Here is a 22,405-nt window from a genome sequence, read left to right as displayed (position 1 = left end):
CTAACTACTATGGCACCACCACCTTGAACAGCAACCCCACACCCACCCTCACACCGAACACTACCTAGAAACACTGGAATCCCAATCCCCATGGCATAATCCACCAAGCAACCTCTAATCCCTACCTTCCTGCCTCGATTTCCCAACTAATCATCCCTAAAACCCCCACTCTCGCACTAAAAACCTACCCTCGACCTCGAAATGCCGGACTGAAATCCCACTGGATCGAAACCCTATCAAAACCCAAGCTTGAAATTAAATGGGGTAACAGGGGAAGGGGGAATTGAATAAATAAAAACAAAACATCTCATTTTCACTATTCTATTTATTTTAAACAAAAATAATATTGAGAATGAGGATATTGTAGCAAGTAGAAGAAAAAGAGGTGGAGGAGGAACAAGAAGACGGAGAGAGCTGCCATTACTTTCGGGAAGGGGATTTTTGTTTTTTGGTTAGGATGTTATTATGTGGCGGTGGTGAATTGGGTTGTAGGGAATTAAAGGGGTAATTGGTATACACTAGACCCTAGTGTAGGTAGCCCAACCTACACTCCCTCTAAACGCAGAGTTTAGAGTTACTACCCACACCCCCTTCACTAACCCACAATAATTACCCACTCCCCACAATAACCGCAGTAACTAACTTCCCCTACCCCAAATATATATATACATAAAAAAAAAAAAAATCAATTTCAAATCATTCTCTCTCTCTAAACACCATCTTCTTCATTTCTTTAGAGTTTCTCTCTCATCAAAGCCAACAAATCACAACAAAATCATACTCCAAAATTGCTTCAAATGTCTGATATTCAAGAAGAAATTAAACAATCACAACAAAAAGAGTAAGTAATTTCGTTAGTTTTGTTCATTTTTTGAGATTGTAGTGCAATTTTATGTGTGAAACCTTAATTTTGTTCATTTTGTTGCGATTGTAGTGCGATTTTGCAAAAAACCACTACAGAGAAGAACATGCAAGAAGAAACTGCAAAATCGGAGCAAAATGTATCTAAAGAGTAAGTAATTTTGTTCATTTTCTTTCGATGACAATTATAGTGCGATTTTATGTGTGAAACCTAATTTTTGTTCAATTTTTTGCAATTGTAGTATGATTTTGGAGAAGAATACTTCAGAGACGAGTAATTTGTTGAAAATTTCTGAAGAAATGTATGAACCCTAACTTTTGTAAAACCTAATTTGTTCATATTCTTGCGATGAAAATTATAGAGCGAATTTATTTGTAAAACCTAATTTTTGTTAAAATTTTTTGCGATTGTAGTAATTGTTCTAAGATTTTACTGAAAATAACTAAAACATTAACAATTTATTAAATAAAACAGAGACGATGATGATGATGTACCTCTTCAGTCAAGAGTAGACAAATTGAAAAAAAACCGCCAAAATGATCCAATTGTAGATCCGGAACTTTTAAAAGATATTGACAAGTCAATTGGTACGGATTTAACAATGTCTCCACTACCAAGGTAATTAGTCATTTACAGAATATATTATGTTCATGTCTAATATGCTAGTTGTATTTGATAAAAATTGGTTTTATCTTTGTTTAATATGTTATTTGTATATGATCATATTTGATACTCATAATGTTCATTTATAGATATAGTTATGATCATATATTTATATTTGTTCATATGAGTATTTATTGAGATTTAAAAACAAAAGTACATTTCATTGAAACATCATTGTATATGATCATATTTGATACTCATAATGTTCATTTATAGATATAATTATGATCATATATGTATATTTGTTCATTTGAGTATTCATTGAGATTTAAATAACAAATATACATTTCATTAAATCATCATGCACATATATAAATATGATAATAATCATTTCAGTGATATGCATTCAAACTAATGTCATGTAATTAATTTATAATGTAGTGATGTGCCATTTAGAGTGATACACTTGCTTCAATTTAGAGATGGGAAATCTGAACCATTAACTCTAAAGAAGGTTATAGAACAAAATGAATATGGTAATAGTTATGAAAGATACACTTTAAACAAGTAAGTTTATATGTATAAAATAATTGTTTTTACATTCAATTATTGTACATTGTATATATATACCAAACTTATTAGGTAATTCTTAAAATTTTAGTGAAAAAAAAAAGGTTCGAGTGAAATTTGTTATGTCAAAATCAAGACCACCAGAGACAAATCAAACAATAAGGTATAAAAGCTTTATACCAAAATAACTAATTATCTTCTTCATTATATAAATTAGTTCATACTTTAATATCATATTATATAAAATAATTCTGTTTTTTTTAAGTGAACAAAGTGAGAACATTCCTGCTACTAATGCAACAACTAAGAGTGTGTCTGCTACACATAACACAACTGACAAAGAGAGTAGGGATGAAAGGTATACTAATGATCAATTTTATATAAACAAATGTTCATTTTTATAACAGTATATTTTGTGTACAATTTATGTGCATTTTTTATTTAAAGTATTTCTTAATATTGATTTCAGCAAGCAAGAAGAAGTTCAACCAAAAGTGCAAAGCAATCCAGTAAAGAATAGTCTTGGCCAAAAGTAAGAAAACTTAAATGTTCAATTTAGATAGACTATATGTTCATTTGAAAATCAGTACAAAAAAGTTTGCTCATGGCCAATAGTAATATAAGTTATATGTTCATTTTTTTATTTACTAATCAAAATTGTAAATTCAAACATATTTTTAATGAAATATCAGAAAACCCAAAGATGATTCAAGAATAACAACATTAAAGGACAAGATGCAAGAAATACATTTAGACATAGAGAGAAACCCAAAGTATGTTTAAATTTAAATAATTGAATTAATTTAATCAATTAATGAATATATTTCAAAGTTATATAACAATATCATACATTTACAGGAAGTACAAAGAATCGACAATCAGAATTATGAGAAATCTCAAAAGAATGGAAAAGGCAAGCAAGGAAATCAGGAAAGGTAAATGATCATATTTATTGAATATTTTTGTTTAATAGTCGTAAATATCAATTTTAACAATACTATTACTTTTGAAGGTGAAGCAAAAAAGAAAGAAAAAGGGCCAATAGAAGAGAAAACTGTGGAAAAAGGTAAAAATTTTAAAATGTACATTTTTATTACAAAAAATGTTCATATTGGAAAAGCATAATATTAAATATTCAATAAGATTAAAAAAATTAAATTTTAACTAAATAAATTTTAATAGAAGGACAAGAAGGAAAAAAAGGGACTGAAAAAGAGAAAAGCCCTAAAGACAAAACTGTGGAAGATGTCTTTCCAAAGACAACAAATGTAGAAGGTAAAAATTTATAAATGTACATTTTTATTACATAAATGTTCATATTGGATCTACATAATATTGAATGTTCAATAAGATTAAAAAAATATATAAATATTAACTAATTAAATTTTCATAGAAGGACAAGAGGGAAAAAAAGAGCCTGAAAAGGAGAAAATCCCTAAAGAGAAAACAGTGGAAGATGAGTCTACAAAGACAACGAATCCGAAAGGTAAATAGTGGAAAATGTACATATTCATTATCTGAAATGTTCATTTATATTGTATATAGTAAACATTTGTCATCCAATTTAAATAAATGTTTATTTAATCTTTTATATTTGATCATTTCATATGCAGCACAAATTGCACCTGATTTTGTTCAAATTGAGGATGAAACTTATCTTCTAGATCAAGATGATGATAAAGTTTCCACAAAACTTAGTGAGGAGACAGCTCCATCATCACAAAAAAGTGATCAGTCAACCAAAATGAAAACAAGATACAAAATGGTTGCAAGGAAAAACAAAAACAAAATCCTTGTTGTTGTGCCAAGTGGTAGAATTACAAGGAGCCAAGGTAATCATAATACTTTTCTGTTACACAATAAATATTACACTTTCAAATATACTAACATAAATTTTTTTTAAAACAATAGATGTTCTGTTAGATGAATCTGAAAAGGGAAGCCTGAAGAAGGATGTTGAACCTGCTAAAGAAACCGCAAAAATAGGACAGAAGAGAAGAATGTCTACAAGGACTTTTCCTATTCAAAAGGAAGCTGATGCACCACCTCCAGCACCTACTCCAATAAAAAAAATGGCAGGTGCTCCTGCTGAATATCCTCCAGAACAAGGCAAAAAGGGTAAATGTTCAATCTTAATGTATAGAATGATCATTTATGATGGTATATCATTAATGTTCAATTTCAATATATAGGTGGGAAAAAGAAAACTCCAGAAGAAGTGAAGAAAACTTCTAAGGTTGCTGGCAAAAGAAAAGCAGGTATATAATGATATATTATAAATGTTCAATTTCTATATATAGAATGATCATTTGAGAAAACAATTTTGTTCATTTTATCATTTGCTTACTGTACATTTTCAATACTTAAACAAAATTATATATTTAATTTTCAGATGCCAGTCCTGCCAAGAGAAATGCTGGAAAGAGAAAAAAAAATACAAGAAGTACCATCAGATGAACCCTCTCAAGATCCTACTGATGAAAGTTCTACTGACAGTGATGATGATAGTGAAGAGTCAGTTTATAGAGCAGAAGCAGAGCCTGTCAGTGAGGATGATTATGAGGTGGAGGAAGAGGAGGAAGAGGAAGAAGTAAAGCCAAGGAAGAAACAGGCAAAGAAAGGGAATTCAGTGAAGGCAAAGGTTGAAAAGGAGGAGCAAAATATGGTACTGTATGATGAAGGAAAGATTGAAGGTAGGAGAAAAAAGAAAATGAAAACGGAAATGGTTCAAGCAATAGAAACTGATGAAGTTGAGGAAATTCAGGAAGATGAATTTGAGGAAGAGAAATCTTCAAAGAGAGGAGGACATGTGAAGTTCATTGCATGGATAAAAAAGATGACATCTACCCAAAAACAACAAGTTGTTGATGTAGGGTTAGGATCACTTCTTGACATTAGTTTACCTCAACTTGATCAAAAGTTCTGTAACTGGTTATTGGGAAGTTTTGAAGAAAATAGCCAGTGTTTTGAACTACCAAAGAATGAAAAAATAGAAATTGAGGTAGAGGATGTTAGGGTAGTTTATGGCTTGCCTACAGGAGAAATTCCAATTGTTGAGCCAAAGTCTGATAAAATTAGTGAGGAGTATGCAGAATTTCTGAAGAAATGGAGAAAATCATGGTCAGGAAAAACTCCATCAGTGAGTCAGGTATGATCAGTTTTAAATGTTCATTTTAAATACATTAAATGATCAAAAGTATAAATGTTTTGTTCATTTTGTTTGCAGATTGTGAATGGATACATAAATGATAAATTCACCAACAACAGACCACCAAGTGAACATTTCATTACTAACTTTTTAGCAGTGGCTGTGAATTGCTTGATGAAATGTGTATCAAACAATCAATGCCATTTCAAATTTCTTTATTCTATGATGGACAAAGAAAACATAAAAAATTTGAATTGGTGTCAGTTTGTATATGACTCACTTATCAAATGTCATGTTGATTGGAGAAAGCAGCAAGGCAAGGGGTTCTACAAAGGCCCTCTTCAATTTCTGATGGTATATTCTTAGATACAAAATGTTCATTTAAATTTAAATAAATGCACTTTTTTTATTGTTTATGTTCTGTTCCATGTTTTCTTTTTTCTTGTAGTTGTTCTATTTTGATAGAGTTCAGAGGTTAGACAAAAGGCCTCCAAGAACAATTCCTATCATATCTGCATGGAATAGAGACATGGTTCTTGAGAGGTTGAAGATTGAATTAGAATTGGGATTTGGGAGAGGGAAAATTCTACCAAGGATTGCTGCAGAAGTTGAAGAAAGTCCTAAGGTTATAAAATGATCACTTTTGTTAACATAAATGTTCATTTGTATAATCTGAAATGTTCAACTGCATAATTTTTAATATTCATTCATATAGGTTTTTATGGATGATTTTGTTTCCCTGGTAAAAACAACTTGTTCAAACCTGTCAAAGCTTTCTTCAAAATTGGTGAAGGCAAAGGATATCTTCTCTGGAAATGACTTGGTGAAAAAAGTTGATGAAGTTTTAGGAAAGGTGGCAGCTAGGGAACCATCAATTCTAAGCCAAGATGAAGAATTCTTTGGCAGTGAGGATTTCCTAAATGCACTTGCACAAGCTGAGAAGAATCTGATGCAAGGGTCTGAAAAGCAAACAACTGAGAAGCAAATGACTGGGAAGAAATTAACCAAAAAGGGAAAGGAAAAAGAACAAGAATATGACATCAGAAAAGCTTTCAGCTTGGGGTTGACTCCACCTTCTCCAGCCATTGGTAAATTCTAACTAAAAGAGACTATATATCCTAATTTTTATATTAAAAATTCTAAATTTGTGGTCTAAATTGTCCTAAACAGAAACAGGGCCCACCTCTTCAACACTTGGTGATATAATTGAACAACCAATATTTCAACAAATGGTAATATGTTCATATATTTAATAATAATGTACATAAACTTAATTAGAAATGTTCATTTCTAATTATTATGTGTAAATACTATTAACTTAGTGTATCTCCAAAATGATGATTTATAATACAGCTGGAGAAAAGGATGTGGGTAAAACTTCAGCAGCTTCAGAACAAAGAATTGAAGAATTTTCTAGAACTGGTATAATGTTCAATTAAAAAGTGTAAAATGTTCATTTACAAACAAGAAATATTCATTATTAATTGTATTTTTTTGTTAGACGCAGCAACTGGTTCAAAATTTGATGCTGACACTAGGTCAGATAATGAAGGATTGCCTAGAACAGGTATAATGTTCAATTATAAATACTCAAATGTTCATTTACAAAGAAATAATATTATATCTAATTAAATTTTTTCTTAGATGCAGGATCTGGTTCAGTGGTTGATGCTGACCCTAGGTCATATGGTGGTGAAAAAAGTGATGATCCAAAAAACACAGTTGGAGGTGGAAAACAAAACAAGGAAGATGTTTTTGAAAACAAAAAATGATGAAAAAGTGGAGGGGTAAAATCCTGAAGACATGTCTTACTATTAGGGTTATGTAATTAGTAAGGATAAAATATCTAGATGGAACAATTTAACTTATGTTACTATCGTGTTGTAACTTGAAACTGGAGTTTCTCAAACTATTGTATGTGTGAACATTATTTTGTTGAATATGTAATATGAATGTGTGGTTTATGTTAAATCAATAGGTTTATGTTAAATCAATATCTTTCATTTTATGAATTGAAAATGATTCAGGGTGTTACATAAGAAGCTTATATTTTATTAATATGTACTGACATTGTTTGACTTTTTAGTGAAAACAAGAAGATTGTTGCTTCATCCTCAAAAGTCACAAAAAGGTACATTATTTATATTAAGTAAATGTTCAAAAATACTAATGAACATTTTCATATACCTAAATGTACATTTGTGTTATGTAATATGACCAGGAATGATGATAAGAAAAAGTCAATTGCAGAAAAGAAGAAAAAAACTGAAAAGGAAAAGGTTGAAAGGTATAATTTCAAATTTATTTATATAAACTCAAATGTTCATTTATTTTCCTCATAATTTTCTTAATTTAACAATATTTTATATTGAACAACAAGACCAAAACGCGAAAAGCAAACAATTCCTCCTGCTTTCCGATCTCCTTACTTGGTCAAGTACAAGGATCTGTTTAAAGATGAGAAAGCCATGAACCAAATTGCAGTAGACTTTGCTCTTGGTGGAAAAGATGAAAGGTAATTACTTACACTAATTAAACTTAAGGTTTAATATCTTTTATAAAAATATGTTCACATTCATATTATTAAATGTTCATAATGCAGTGCACTCTTATACTATGATGGCTTGAATCTCATCAATAGAAATGAAATGAAAACTCTTGGAGATGATGTTGAAGTGACAAATTGTGTCATAGATGGATGGGCAAGGTTTCTTAATCATAAAAAGCCGAGAAACAAGATTTATTTCTCAACAGTGCTTCATGTTAGTCTTTCTTCTTTTTTTATATTATTGATTCTATTTTCCTATGATAAATAATTGCTAAAAATTCATTTAACTTCTATATGTTTGTTTCTATTTCAACAGCACATTATGTGCACAAATAGAGTTTGTCGAGAAGGATCATCAATGAAGACAAAAATTAATGCCTTCATAGAAAGAATTGATAATGAACTGAAGTTGAATAAAATTGAAAGCATTGTTGGATATAAACATGTATTAATTCTTGTTTAATACAAATGTTCAATTACATTCAATATATTGTCCAATAACATTATATAATTTGTTCAGGTCTTCTTCCCAGTATCAACTTCTCAACATTTTTTTCTGTTGTGCGTCAATAATATAGAAGACAAAATTCATATAATTGACAATAGAAAACTACCAAAAAAGGTATCAGTCCAAGCAAAATATGAAGAACAACCAAAAATGATGGTGAGATAATATGTTCATTTATAGTTGGCTACATGATCAATTATATTTTATTAATTGTTCATGTCTTCATCACAATACAAACTTCTAAACAATTTTTACTCTTTTTTCTATCAGTTAAAAGGATTGGCAGAGTACATGAAACACCTTGGATATCAAGATGCAAAAAGAATTGAAGACTACACAGTTGTTTTGGAAAAGATGAAATGGCGTAGCAACAATGACTATACAAACTGTGGAGTTTACATTATGAAGCATATGGAAACCTTCACTGCTGATCCTAATGAGAGCTGGATTTGTGATTTAAAACCAAACAATGTAAGAGTTATAAATGATCAATTATTTAAGATATAATATTCATTTATGAAACAGTAAAGATTGTTTAATTAAAATTTGACAATTCATTTTGTTCAACAGGTGGAACAAATTAGAAATCTAAGGCTCCAATACACAGCAGAACTGATGTTATTTGAAGAAAACACTGAATCAAGAGCAAATAGAAGGAAAGCTAGAAAATTTGCAACTTTGTAGTTTCAAATGTTCATTTACAACTATGTATATGTTCATTTCTTATATATGACTATTTTTTTTTTTAAGAAATAGGCTTATGGATTTTATTTTAATATTATTGTAATTGATATTTCATTTTAATCTTTGAATGAAAGTTTTTTATATTTTATTTTAATATTATTGTAATTGATATTTCATTTTAATCTTTGAATGAAAGTTTTTTATAAGTTTTATAAATTGGATGTTGGTTCTTACTTTTGTTCATATACAAATGACTAAATAATCATTGATAAATGTAAAATTTTAAAACATATAAAATTCTAATGACTAAATAATCATTGATAAATGTATAATTTTAAAAACATATAAAATTCTAATATAAAGTTCAAATATACTAAAAATAGTACTATATAAAATATAATATTTATGTCTTTTACATAATAGATCGAAAATTAAAAATTACAAAAAAATAGTAATTAAATCAACATTACAAAAAAGTCTAATGTTTATAAAGTTCTGGAATACTAATTATTTATCTTTATTAGCCAAACGTTTAGCTACACTTGTATCAAAAAAGGCTAACAACCTATCATACTTAGAAGAAATCTTTTTAGAACCTAATTGAACATTTCTTGATTGAAGAATTGGAACACAAGCACCTTGATCATTTCTTTGAACTGTGGGAGGAGTAACTTGAACATTCTGAACACGAAATCCTTGATCATTTATTTGAACCGTAGGAGAAATAACTTGAACATTTGTTGATTGAACATTCCTGGAGTTGGATATGATCATTTCTGGATTGGTGTTTGAACAATTCTGAGTTTGATTTTGAACATTCCTGGGAACAGTAGGTTGAATAACAACATGAGATTTTGTTGATGCACTAGTATGAATTGGAACTCTTGGATTAATTTGAGAGTAAGTTTTAACACCAGAAGAACCTTTATTTGCACCAACATTAGAACGAGGTTGAACAGCAGAAACACCTTCAAGATTTAAATCCTTCGCCTTTAAAAAAATTAAATTAATCATTAATAAACCAGTATATGATCAGTTACAAACACTTATACAAACAAATATGGAAAAAAAAAACCTTAGCAATAGATGAAATATCAACATCAATAGATATGACAAATGAAAGAGAGCTTTCACCAGTAGCCTACAAAAAAACCAAAAAAAAATATAAAAAATTAAAAATTAAATAAAAAAAAAATTATAATATAGATCATAAATGCCAAAAAATAAAATAAATTTATAATCAATAACAAACAAACATACTTGATCAAAATCATTGGAAATACTATGATTTGATTCCTTAGAACTAGAAGGAATTTCTTCTACAACAGCTGATTTTAAGCCGACCTATATTTTTAAATTATAAAAATCAATATTAATAAAATATAAATAAAATGTTTTTTTTGGCACATTTGAATTTACCTGAGCCCGTTTATTGCTCAAAACAATCAATTCAATGGGATCACTAATAGAATTAACATAAGTAACAGCACAACCGTTCTCATCAAGTTCCTATTTAAAAAAAAAACATAAATGATCATTTACGAAAATTGAAATGATCAATTTGAAAATATGAAATGATCATATACCTGTACAACTGCTTGCCCTATACCCCTTTTGTAAGGAGTGTACATAGACTTTTTCCTCTTGAAATTACCCTTTGCCTTGTTACACTGCTTCTCCAAGGTACTCTTAGGCCTTACATTCCTCTCAACTTTAGGCCTAGCTTTTGGAGGATTCTTGATCTCAAGATCAACAATTTCAACCTCTTTAACAGGTTCACTAAAGTCAATTACACCTGATACACTCTCAACCTTTTCTTTTAACAAATTGAAATAACACTCAACCTCTGCCCTTGCATTCAAAGAATTCTGACAACTTGTTATCAACTTAACAAACTTTCTGATTGTTTGTGACCTCCAAACACTAGTAGCCACAACATTTGTCTTCAAAGTAGGTTCTTCAATACCATGACTACACATGGCAGCCTTTGTCCATCGTTTCATTATATACTCTTGTGGAATATTACGCACACAATGCAAATGATATACTCGAAGAGAATGAGAACAAAGTAAACCAGTCTCACTAAAGTACATGCATGTGCAACAAATTGCATGTGTTTCCTTATTAAAAACAACTTCATGCTTAATTATATCCTTCCCAGGCCTCCAAAGAAGATATGAATATTCTGGAAAACGCAAACCATTATCAACATGATCATAAGCTGTCCCCCTAATGAACTCCTCTTCAAAAAGCACATAAGCTTGAATAGTTTACAATGATCTTGCATGAACTAATATACCAATATTAGCAAAAGCTAGGTGCCTATTACCCCTCAGAGTATTGTAATCTCTTGCACCTTCCTTACTTCTCCACTCAGAAATGACATCAAGAAAAACATGATAAAAATCACATAAACCTTGAGTCTTATTAAGACGTTGTGAAACTGACTTATTAGTAGTTTCACTACGTTGAGAAGACAATATACCACCAGACCAATACTTCTTAGAATAAGAAGGACACCACATTTCCTTTATTTTATACAAATCACATAACCAATCATCATTTTCACATTTGTATTTATCACACATCCTGTATAACAGAAATGATCATATATTAATTTAAAAATGAACAAAATATAAATTAAAATATGTACATTTGTATAAAGAATAATGATCATAAACAATATGGACACTAATAATATTATGATAACATACATAACAAAGTAAATTGTAAGATCATATGTAAAACACTAAATGTTCATATATATATCACATAATAATCAAATATATCACATAATAAAAATAAAAAATAAATACAAAAAACAATAATTTACCTTTTCCAGAAATATTCAAATTCAGCAGGAGTTTCACAATACTTCAAAAGATATCCAAACAAATCTGTAAAGCCTTCCAAAGCTCTCAATGCTCCAATGTGTTTCTTAGAATTTTGTTCAAGATGCCATACACATAAACGATGATGAACAGTTGAAGGAAAAATGTTTCTTATACCCGCTGCAATCGCTTGTGCTTGATCAGTCATAATTGTAATGGGACTTTTCCTCCCCATTGAGAGCAAAAATGTATCAAACAACCAATCAAAAGACTTGGTGCGCTCATTAAGAATAAAACCCATACCAAACATGACGTTGTTACCATGATGGTTCATCCCAACAAATGGAGCACATATCATTCCATATTTATTAGTTCTATAAGTTGTATCAAAAACCAACAAATCTCCAAAGTAATGATAATCTTTCATCATCCTACCATCACGCCAAAAAAAAACTAACTAAAGCACCACTATCATCTTGTTCAAAATCATAATAAAAATCTGCCTCATCCACATGTCTCTTAGCAAAATATTTAATCAATTGGTTACTATCACATCCTTCAATTTGGGCAGCTTTTTCAGATGACAATGCATTATAAGCATCAGAAGCAGTAAAACAAAGATTAGGAGATTCCCCAACCTCTTTCTTTAGAACCCTCAAAGAATCAGTAACTTTGACTCCACTCAATTTCATTGTTGAAATGAAAAGAAGCTGCTCCTCTTTGAGACCTTATCAAATGCCTTTTTTCAGGAGGAATCATAGCATGATTATGAACCATTTCATGTCTTGTACACGTATAGACCCCTAAATGATCAATATGAAACTGCACAAAAGCTAAACAACCAGTTCGATGATCCAACTTCTCATAAATCCTTTTATTCTTACACTTATTATCTTTGAATCCCTCATTACAACAAACAAATCTTTTCATCAAAAAAGAATCATCTCTTCTTCTCTTACTCTTCCCAATTCGAATTCCAAAACCTTTCCTAAAAGCATATTCATTATACGCTTCGAAAGCTTCATCTTCAGATTTAAATTCTTTATCCTTTAATTCAGACTGTTCTGCTTCTAAATACATAATATCATCATTTTTTTCCACTACACAATATACAATTATAAATGATCATAAAGAGTTTCATGAATGAACAATAACAAATAAGTAAAATGTTCAATATCAAAACAGCACATGATCAATTGCAAAAAGAATTTCAGCACATAATATTTTGAACAATATTTTCATTATTTACCACTACACATAATATCGATATAAAAATGTAAAAATAAATGATCAAAAATGACTTTAAGACTGAACATAAACACATTAGTAAGTATGAATAAGAAAACATAAACGATTAATTGAAAGTATAATCTACAAAATATACGACAAAAACACACAATTCTAAAACACAAAGAAAACAACAAATGAAACAACAAATGAAGCAACAAAATGTTCATACAAAGTGTAACAATCCAAAAACGTTCATCATAATGTAATCAAAGTAGTAAATTCAAAAATCGAAAGTGAATAATAATACATCAATTAAGTTTAAATTAACAGAGCATTATAACAGAACAAATTAGAGATAATTAAAAATTGCAAAATTATGATAACAATTACTCACATTGTTGCACAAACGAATCAACCAAACGAAGTCCAGAAGGAAACACACGCTCGCAATCACGATCAAAATCAACGCAATCTCCAGATGCAGAATTCGCCGTTAATGATCGGTAACAATTAACGAGTTCGTTCAAAAAATCAAATGAAGAAGATGAATTAGCGAGAGAAAAATGTAGATCAAAAATGGTGGTTGATCAATTGAAGAGAGAGAAAAAATAGGGTTTAAAATCATATATATACATAAATTGAATAATAAGAAACAAAGAAAAAAGGAAAAAAGAGGAAGAAAAGAAAAAAAGAAAAAAAGGAAAAAAAAAGGAAAGAATCGCAAAACGACGTAGCATAGGGGGGGTGTAGGCAACACACCCTACACTAGGGTGTAGGGTAAAATTTTCGTTAAAGGGGATGGCTGGCCGACTAGCTGTTCTGGCGGATGGCTGGGTCCAACTAGTCTGTAGCGGTTGATCTAGCGAGGGAGAGGGGCTCCGATAGGGGAGGACTGTTTGGGAAAAGGGATTTTTTTTCTTCTTTTATTTTTTAAATATGAAAGATAAAAATATCCAATTAGAAGACAACTCGTGGCACAATACCCTCTAAACAGGTTACCAATTTCAGTAACAGGTAAAGGGCTCATTTTGAGAAGATAGAGTATAAAGGTGGGATTATTTCCGGAATACGTAATGAAAGGATTATTTTGAGAAGATGAGCCAAAGGTGGGATTATTAGTTCAAGTTTTCCTTTTGTTTTTGAGTCGTAAATAGATAGATAAAAAAAGGTGCATGTGATGAAGAGAGAGAAAGAAAGAAAAGACAAGTACAGAAAGGAAAGAAAATATTTGTTGCAAATAATTCGTAGTATTCATTTATAATACATGTTGCAAATAAATTAAAACGAAAGTTTTTATTCATAATTTTATGGCTACATTTGGAAATTTAAAATTACGAGTATACAACTTCCCGTTAAAATTTTATAACTACACTAGATTAGGTCTCGTTCCATACACGATAATTTCACAACATTTAAATGATAAAATATAAAAAATTGTATTAAAAATAACTTAAATAAATAAATAATGCAACTATAACATATGTATTATTTTCCTATTTTGCATACATAATGACATAAAACATGAAATATAATGAAAATAGTCGATTAGACAAATGAGTATATTAAAACCACATGGTAGACCATATGAATGTTTTAAAAATTGCCGTTATATAATAATAAAAATAATAATTTGTGTAGTACGAATCTATTATTCAACAGATTCATCATTTGAATATTGTTAAAAAATTACCTAATTTAAAATATGTTCAACATTTGTAGAAATAAATTATGATGTATTAAAGATATGACATACAATGTAATACAAAGTATTTATTATAATATATTGCCCCATTATTAAAAGATATTACAAAATTGAGTAATAATAGCTATAAGGAATATGTTTATTACTCTGTATTATAAAAGATTTTGAATAATATTATAATCTATAAATATAACTAAAGTAACAACCACTGACATCATCCCCTATTTAAAATGTACAAATGTCAAGTTGCGGTAAAAAAATTTCCCTCCTAAATCAATTGCTGACATCACATTTTTATTTTTATTTTTACTTTTATTTTTACTTATATTTTAAACCTTCTTAAAATTTTGCCTTAAATTATTAAATTATATATTTGGAGTATTTTTTTTTTTTGGAAGACAATTATTGTATTATGTTATTTTCTATTTAATTTTTTTACATTATTATGGATTTATAAAAAACTATGAGGCCTACAAGTATAATTACTCCCGGTTTAAGAGTACTCTTTATTGTATAATTTGGTTAAAATTTTACTATCTTCAAAATTATTTAGATCTAAATACCATTGCAATTAATGATTATGTTTCTATATATTTTTTTCTCATATGACGTACATATATAAAATATATTTATTTCAAAGAAATTTTTTATTTCGTGCATCGCACGAGGCTAATTTAGGTTACAACTATAGATCATCGTGCATGGCACGGGATCTAACCTAGTAGTTATATTATACGAAATTACCAAAGAAGATTTTAGCAAAAAAAGGAAGTGTGTTTTTGGAGGGAAAAAACTACACCAAATATTGACACATGTCATTTCTGGTGTCTGTTTTAGTATTATACACAAGTTTAGAACCCACTGTTTTAAAGTACAATAATACTTTAATTATTCGTTTATTTTAAAACGTGTAAAACGAATCATTTTCTATAAGAAAAACATAAAAAAAATTATAAGAAACATTATATTGTGATATACAAGTAATGTGAAAAGGAAGAAATATAGAGTAATAAGATTTTTAGTATTCGTAATATTTAAGCTTAATCTTATTCTCAATAAAGTAGTATAATATAGTATTACATCACATTTTTTATATACTTTACTACTACACTTTCATATTTTAATTTAAATTATTATGGTTATATATTATTCCCTTTCCTAAATATAAGGCTAAACTTAACAAACTTCTTTCAATAACAAAGAAAAAAGTAACAAACTTTTTAGCAGGAAAATTTTAATGATATAATGCCAAGTGTACTTTAGGGATATCTATGGGGATTACTTTAGTATATAGTATAGATTACATCACATTTTTTATATACTTTACTACTACACTTTCATATTTTAATTTAAATTATTATGGTTGTATATCATTCCCTTCCCTAAATATAAGGTTAAACTTAAAAAATTTCTTTCAATAAAAAAAAAAGTAACAAACTTTTTAGCGGGAAAATTTTTAATGACGTAATGCCAAGTGTACTTTAGGGATAATTATGGGGATTACTTTTGTATATAATATAGATTATTATTATTATTATTATATCTCAAAAACAAAAAGTCATACAACCTACAATAAATTAGTGAGAAGCCGATATACAATCTTGGCCCCCACTCCTCTAGCTATAACAAAGCCTACCCTAGTAAAAATATGAGCTGCAGCACGTGCTCCAATGTCTTGCGTCGTCGAGAACCTCTGAATTCTCTTAAGCAACGCAACAACCTCCTTCTCTAATACACCAAACGAAGAAAAGGAGAAGGGAATGAACCCACATCCAATTGCCTGACAACGAGCCTCATACTTAACCCGCCTCCGACGAGCTGCATCAGCCACAACTCGTCCAGGAATAAAGTCAGATAGCCCTGACAGTGTCAAAGGATAAGATCATGTCAAATCTACACAAACATCGCGACCACGATCCCAAGAATAAAGTAACACATCAGCAGGTCTGAGGGCCTCGTCGTTCCTTCCATACAACCCAATATCAACCTCTTTCCTTGCTGAAATCCCAGAACGATAGCAAACATCAACTAGGGTATCCCGAAAAACATTATGTCTATGTTTAATACCCACAATACTAGCACACGACACCGCGTGATCGCCAAAAATATCCCCTTGAAAAACCCTCGAACAAGCAGAGCACGGTGTCAAAGCAGAGAACAACGGAACACCCAATCGGTAGCATAACACACATCGGTAAGTCTTTGCGTTCATAGTCTGACCCAATCCTGAAATAGGAACGGCCTGAAACCAAGTAGACATGTGATCTCCCTGCTGAGATTTCCACAATGCTGATAGACGAGGGGATAATGAAAAGGTGGATTCTGCAGAATCGGTAACCTTCGTGAAATATATATCTGCCAATTTCTTCATGAGTTTCGGGGCAGCGAGCTCACTAGGATTACATAAAAAAATCATAATCCACCGCGCCATTAAACAGACTCAAAGCGTCTTCAAAAGCTCGACCATGACCAACAATGTCAGCATGTCGTAGAAGCTTTGTCTTTAACCTATTAGACTGTAACCGAGAAGCAAGAAAAGCATAATGTCGAATATCACCTGCAGAATAAACACCAAGCCCTCCAAACGCAAATGGTAAAGTGGCAAGCCGCCACTGCCAATCGCCAAACCTAGGTCCGGAAGCAGTAACAATACGCTCCAAAGAAGATCAAAGAGCCCCGTCAAAAGTGCGCTGAGCCGTCTCAAAAGTACTAGGGGGACAAGTACGCAACGCAAGGTAGAGTTTAGAAACTCCGGTACAAGCCCTAAGTAACAATAGCTCACACTGAGGATCATCCAGCGTAGCAACCTTATCCATAAGCGCAATGGTCTTGGTCACCCTATGCATCACAAGCTCACTACTAAAACCAGAATCAGAACTAGCAGGACCACCAAGCAACTTAACACCACGCGAAGGTCGAGCAATGTTAGGTTGAAAGACACCCACAAGCCTGCTTCGGGGGTCTTCTGTAGGCCAGAAAACTTCAGTTTTGTCCACGTTAAGATGTAACCCAAATAGAGGCCCTTCCTCCATAATCAGCTGCAAAATCTTCCCCACCACCAATGTGTCACCAATAATAGTGCCGTCAATACCAAGCCTGAAGACTTACATCAAAAGTATCTCTGATTTTATACACCAAGGGTTGTAAAACCAAAGCAAAAAGCAGAGGACCAAGGGGATCACCCTACTGCACCCCCTGAGACGACCATAAGGTGTGGTCCCCATAATATAATCTGGCTGGATTAGAGTAGCAGAATTCAACCCACCGCGAAATACCCGGACAACGACGACGGACTTCACGTAACATGGCCGCACGATCAACTAGATTGAAGGCATTACGAAAATCCACCAACAACATTGAAAGACCAACATCAGATCCACGAACCTCAAGTAATCGATTCACAGCATGAAAAATGGCCTCACCGCTTAAAGAAACCCCAACGCCAAATTGAAGACTATCAAAGTAACTTCCCAAAGACTGCCCAACCATAACAACACCGACTTTCGAAACCAGACGCCGCCAAACGGTACCCACAGATATAGGACGAATTCCACCACCGGGCTTGACAAGGGGTGTGAGTGGAGCACTAGCAATATTATTATTATTATTATTATTATTATTATTATTATAATAATAATAATAATAATAATAATTATTATTATTATTATTATTATTATTATTATTATTATTATTATTATTATTATTATTATTATTATTATTATTGAAATATTGATTATTGATTTGAAAAGACCAAAACCTAAATCACTACCTCTCAACTGACACATCACATACTAGAAAGGCAAGTATTCAAAATAATCTATACTTAGTATTTAAAAACTATAACCAAGAAACTAAGAAAGACACATTACCTCATCCATTCTATTACACTTCTCTAACCATAGTGCCACATGTCATCTTTCATTAAACTTATACTTCGTCTTTCATACACACTTTATCTCTTCATCTTCATCTCTCCCCTTTAATTAAACCTTTTCCTATTCTCTCTTTAATTTTAGCCCTTCCACCTTCTATTTAAGCCTCTTTTTTGATTAAAGTTCCAAAATTTTAATTTCTTTAATCATGTTTCCGATTACATATTATACCCTATAATAACTTATTGATATTTTTCTCCAAAAAAAAAAAAATTGATATTTTTCCTCACTTATCTCTCAATACAATTTTATATGAATAACCCGTGCATTGCACGGGCCAGAAGGCTAGTTAAATCTTTAATTAAGAATCAATCAAATTAAAAAAAAAAGAAAAAAAGAGAGAAGATTACGTCTCATTTAATTTAATGATATAAATAACTAGAAGAATTAGTTTCTTTCGACCTAAACTAATACATGTAATGTCTAAGATTTTTTACATTTATGTCTATATTAATTTTATTTGGGGCTAATCAAATCACAAAAAGTGATAATATTTGGAAAGATTATTGACATTATAATTATAAGGCAAAAGCTAATAAGCGCCTCCGGGGTGTTGGATAAGATAATTAAAATGAAAATATTAGAGTAAAATTAACATTAATTACACTGAACGACTCGTGATTTTGTCATGAATTCCTAACTTAATACCATTTCAACCAATATAATTTATCCTTATCTAACGCCCCGGGGCGCTCGTTAGCAAGATCGTAATTATAATAAAAGGAGTATCAATATAATTTTAATTTTATGAATCAGTATCTCCATATTTTAATGACTCTTATGATACAAGTGCATTGCAGTTTTGCAATTAAATTAACTTTTTTATTTTTATTTTTGTCAAAAGTAAATAAATTGTCATTTTCTCATTTTCAATCTTATCACCTCGATTCTTGCATTGTTACTCTTTAGAATAGATTAATGGAGAGCTAATAATTAAAATAATAGATTAGGCTCGTGCGATGCATGATTTAGATATTATTTTACGATTTTAACAATATTATTTAGTTTATTTGTGTGTAATATGTACGTATTACAAATAATTTAATCAACATCTAATAAATTGGGAAATTAATAAAGAGTGGAAGCCCCAATTCATATAATCTGTATAAAATATAAGGACTAGGAGAAAAAGATAATATTTATAAGAAAAAGAAATGGTCTGACCTTCCTTTAATTTTTCCACTCAAAATTGCATAATTAGTCAATTTAAATATAAAATCTATTAGAGAAATGTATAATTAATTTATCATTTTTAAATTTTTATTTATGTTGAAAAAAAATGATGATGTCACTATTAGTTTTGGCGGGAAATTATTTTATAAGAGGTTGGCATGTGGAAAATAATGACATTAGCGGTAATTACTTTAGTCATATTTATAGAGTTAAAAACAAACCCATCTTACAATTACCACACAAAATAGATAAAATTGCTATATTTATTTAACTACAATTATACTAAATTTTTTATAATAGATAATTTTATAATAAATTCATACATTTAATGCAAGAAAAATAATCCCTCCATTTTTTAAAGTGCGCATTACTTTAATCGGCATAATTTTTTAAGAGATTGAATTGAATCTATACTTATATATTAAAACGCATTCTTAAACACGTTTATGTGCCACGTGGCACCCTTGCCATGTCATCTTTCAACTATGAGCATATTCTAATAAAAATGTCTATCATGAGATTTGAACTCACAACTACAAAAATATGCATTAGATGTCTTACCATCTCATCCATATATTAATCATGTTTTTATACTCGACTCATAAATATATAAGTATATGGATTGGATGGATATCTAAGCATTTAATAACTACAATTCTTAAGAAAAAAAAAGATCCTATTGTTTGCTAATTATGATCATTGAGATAATACATACAAGCAAGAAAAATTAACTATTGTTATAAATTTTAGTTATTTAATTATTTTGATAATAATTATGTCTTTATTTTCATTACATTATAAATTATATACAAAGGATATGTCCATATAATTTTTTTTTTACAAGAACATGTTTTTATAATTAGTAAATAGTTGTTCCATAAATAATTTATTCAAAGGTTTAATGAGAAACTATTATAAATTATAAACAAATAATGAATTAATAAATAATAAAGAATGAACTTATCTATTCAATTACAAGTGGTAAAAAATAACCCAGAGTATCGCTCAGGCCACACACTAGTTCTATAAATAATATGCACAAAGAAATTGATACACTGTATTAAATTTCATAGTATCAACTAATTATAATAAATATACAATCAAAATTATTAAAGGTAAAATAATGTTATGTATCAACAAAAATGTATATTAAAGTGTTTCAATTACTTTAGGATTATTAATTTTGTAGGGTACCCCTATGTTTCTTTTTATTGGTTATTATCATATTCTACATACTATTCATAATACTTCTTCTTTTTCATTTTATTGGTTATGTTCAGATTTTAAACATTATTCATAATACTCCCCCCGTCCCAAAATAAATGAGAGGTTGGACTTTTTTTACTAATCATGTATTAGTTTTGATTGTAATTTTTTACTAACATAATAAAAACATATTTTATCATAAAATATGCTTTTAAATAGGTATATATATAAAGTTTTAAAATATAATTTTAAAAATAATTTTCATTAATATTTAATTATATACAAATAAAGTCAAAGTAGTGCATTGACATGTGTGCAATGTTGACTGTGCCATGTATTGTGGGATAAAGGGAGTATTAGATAATCTTCAAATTCACTCACATAAGTAAAAAATTCATGTGAGATCTTGTTCATTTCAACGAATGCTCTATTAATATTCAATTGTTATAATTTTAAAAAGTATGTTATGAATAATAGTCAAATAGGTGTATTGACAAACGTGTAAAAGTCCAACTTATCCAATATAAAGGGACGAAGGGAGTATTATACTTTAAATATAGGGTAATTTTGTGATAATTTTAGAAAATTTTACCAACAACTACTATTATAATGCCAACTTTTGAGAACAACTACCATTTATTTATTTATTTATTTTTAAAAAAAAATTTATCATAAAACCTTGAGTAACACAACTACATTTAATTTCTTGGCAATAATCTCCAATTAAGGGCTAAAAAATCGGTCGTTTTGACTACGAGGGAAGGGAGGAGGGGCGGTTTCATCGACCTGAGAAGGGAGGAGCTATTTTGGGGATGGCGGAAGGGGGTGGTTTCGATGGGGAAGGAGGGTCACCTGAGTGGTTTTAGGAGTAAAGAGGGGTCGACTGGCCGTTATCGATTGTTAGGGGAGGCGGTCGGTCGAATTTCAGTCGATCTGGAGGTTGGGGCTAAATGGAGGAAGGATGGTGGCTGGCTAGGAAAGGTTTTTATTATTTTTTTTCTTTTTTTACAAAAAAAAAAAATAAAGTAAATAGACCAATTATGTTGCGACACATCACACATGAATTTTACAAAATAAAAATCACCATTTATTTAGGTCACTGGTTAATCGATCTAGTGCAAGAAAATTAACCCAAAAGTTCATATTGCTCCCAAATAAATGTAAGTTGGGATTATTGAGAGTAAATTGCTGAAAATTTGGGTTAATAAATTAAAGTGAATTTTTCTAAAAAACAAAACCTATATTTTAGAAGCAGCCAATATAATAGATTGAAAAGCAAAGACAAGTCGAATTCAGGATTAATTGGAGGATAAAATGGAGTCGTTTGACTCTTGAAATTGCCCTTTTTAATCTCTTTAATTTTAATAAAATTGTGTTCCTTCAATGGAAGTGGTGTTACTTGTGTTTG

At 30.0% G+C, this 22,405-nt stretch overlaps 5 protein-coding genes across 6 annotated transcripts; 4 read left to right on the top strand and 1 right to left on the bottom strand.

Moving 5' to 3' along the window:
* Positions 1 to 819: 819 nt before the first annotated feature.
* On the top strand, positions 820 to 3,529 carry LOC110713536 (biorientation of chromosomes in cell division protein 1-like 1). Its single transcript, XM_021891984.1, has 10 exons — positions 820 to 1,012; positions 1,104 to 1,163; positions 1,337 to 1,480; positions 2,301 to 2,393; positions 2,505 to 2,567; positions 2,728 to 2,808; positions 2,894 to 2,970; positions 3,048 to 3,101; positions 3,218 to 3,310; positions 3,429 to 3,529. Exons 1-10 carry the CDS (start codon positions 969 to 971, stop codon positions 3,527 to 3,529), a joined length of 810 nt encoding a protein of 269 aa, XP_021747676.1. The 5' UTR covers positions 820 to 968.
* Positions 3,530 to 4,441: 912 nt separating this feature from the next.
* On the top strand, positions 4,442 to 7,173 carry LOC110713535. Its single transcript, XM_021891983.1, has 8 exons — positions 4,442 to 5,183; positions 5,262 to 5,537; positions 5,632 to 5,808; positions 5,899 to 6,271; positions 6,354 to 6,415; positions 6,537 to 6,605; positions 6,685 to 6,750; positions 6,834 to 7,173. The coding sequence occupies exons 1-8, from the start codon at positions 4,449 to 4,451 to the stop codon at positions 6,972 to 6,974; spliced, it is 1,899 nt and encodes a 632-aa protein (XP_021747675.1). The 5' UTR covers positions 4,442 to 4,448; the 3' UTR covers positions 6,975 to 7,173.
* Positions 7,174 to 7,544: 371 nt separating this feature from the next.
* On the top strand, positions 7,545 to 8,194 carry LOC110713534. Its single transcript, XM_021891982.1, has 3 exons — positions 7,545 to 7,698; positions 7,786 to 7,945; positions 8,048 to 8,194. The coding sequence occupies exons 1-3, from the start codon at positions 7,652 to 7,654 to the stop codon at positions 8,192 to 8,194; spliced, it is 354 nt and encodes a 117-aa protein (XP_021747674.1). The 5' UTR covers positions 7,545 to 7,651.
* Positions 8,195 to 8,349: 155 nt separating this feature from the next.
* On the top strand, positions 8,350 to 8,980 carry LOC110713538. 2 transcript variants are annotated; one of them, XM_021891988.1, is made up of 3 exons: positions 8,350 to 8,395; positions 8,510 to 8,710; positions 8,810 to 8,980. In XM_021891988.1, exons 1-3 carry the CDS (start codon positions 8,390 to 8,392, stop codon positions 8,921 to 8,923), a joined length of 321 nt encoding a protein of 106 aa, XP_021747680.1. In that variant the 5' UTR covers positions 8,350 to 8,389; the 3' UTR covers positions 8,924 to 8,980. The 2 variants fall into 2 exon arrangements, with proteins under 2 accessions (XP_021747680.1, XP_021747679.1); XM_021891987.1 differs by lacking the exon at positions 8,350 to 8,395 and having other exon boundaries at positions 8,405 to 8,710.
* Positions 8,981 to 9,430: 450 nt separating this feature from the next.
* On the bottom strand, positions 9,431 to 11,895 carry LOC110713533. The gene is made up of 6 exons (XM_021891981.1): positions 11,757 to 11,895; positions 10,510 to 11,512; positions 10,343 to 10,432; positions 10,184 to 10,267; positions 10,023 to 10,064; positions 9,431 to 9,913 (listed from the first exon to the last, which is right to left on the bottom strand). Exons 2-6 carry the CDS (start codon positions 11,014 to 11,016, stop codon positions 9,431 to 9,433), a joined length of 1,206 nt encoding a protein of 401 aa, XP_021747673.1. The 5' UTR covers positions 11,017 to 11,512; positions 11,757 to 11,895.
* Between the last annotated feature and the right edge of the window lie 10,510 nt (positions 11,896 to 22,405).

This window comes from Chenopodium quinoa, unplaced genomic scaffold (genome assembly GCF_001683475.1).
Source record: "Chenopodium quinoa cultivar QQ74 unplaced genomic scaffold, ASM168347v1, whole genome shotgun sequence".
Lineage (NCBI taxonomy): Eukaryota > Viridiplantae > Streptophyta > Magnoliopsida > Caryophyllales > Amaranthaceae > Chenopodium > Chenopodium quinoa.
Note: the sequence above shows the minus strand (reverse complement) of the source record. Positions and strands in the feature narration are given on the sequence as shown.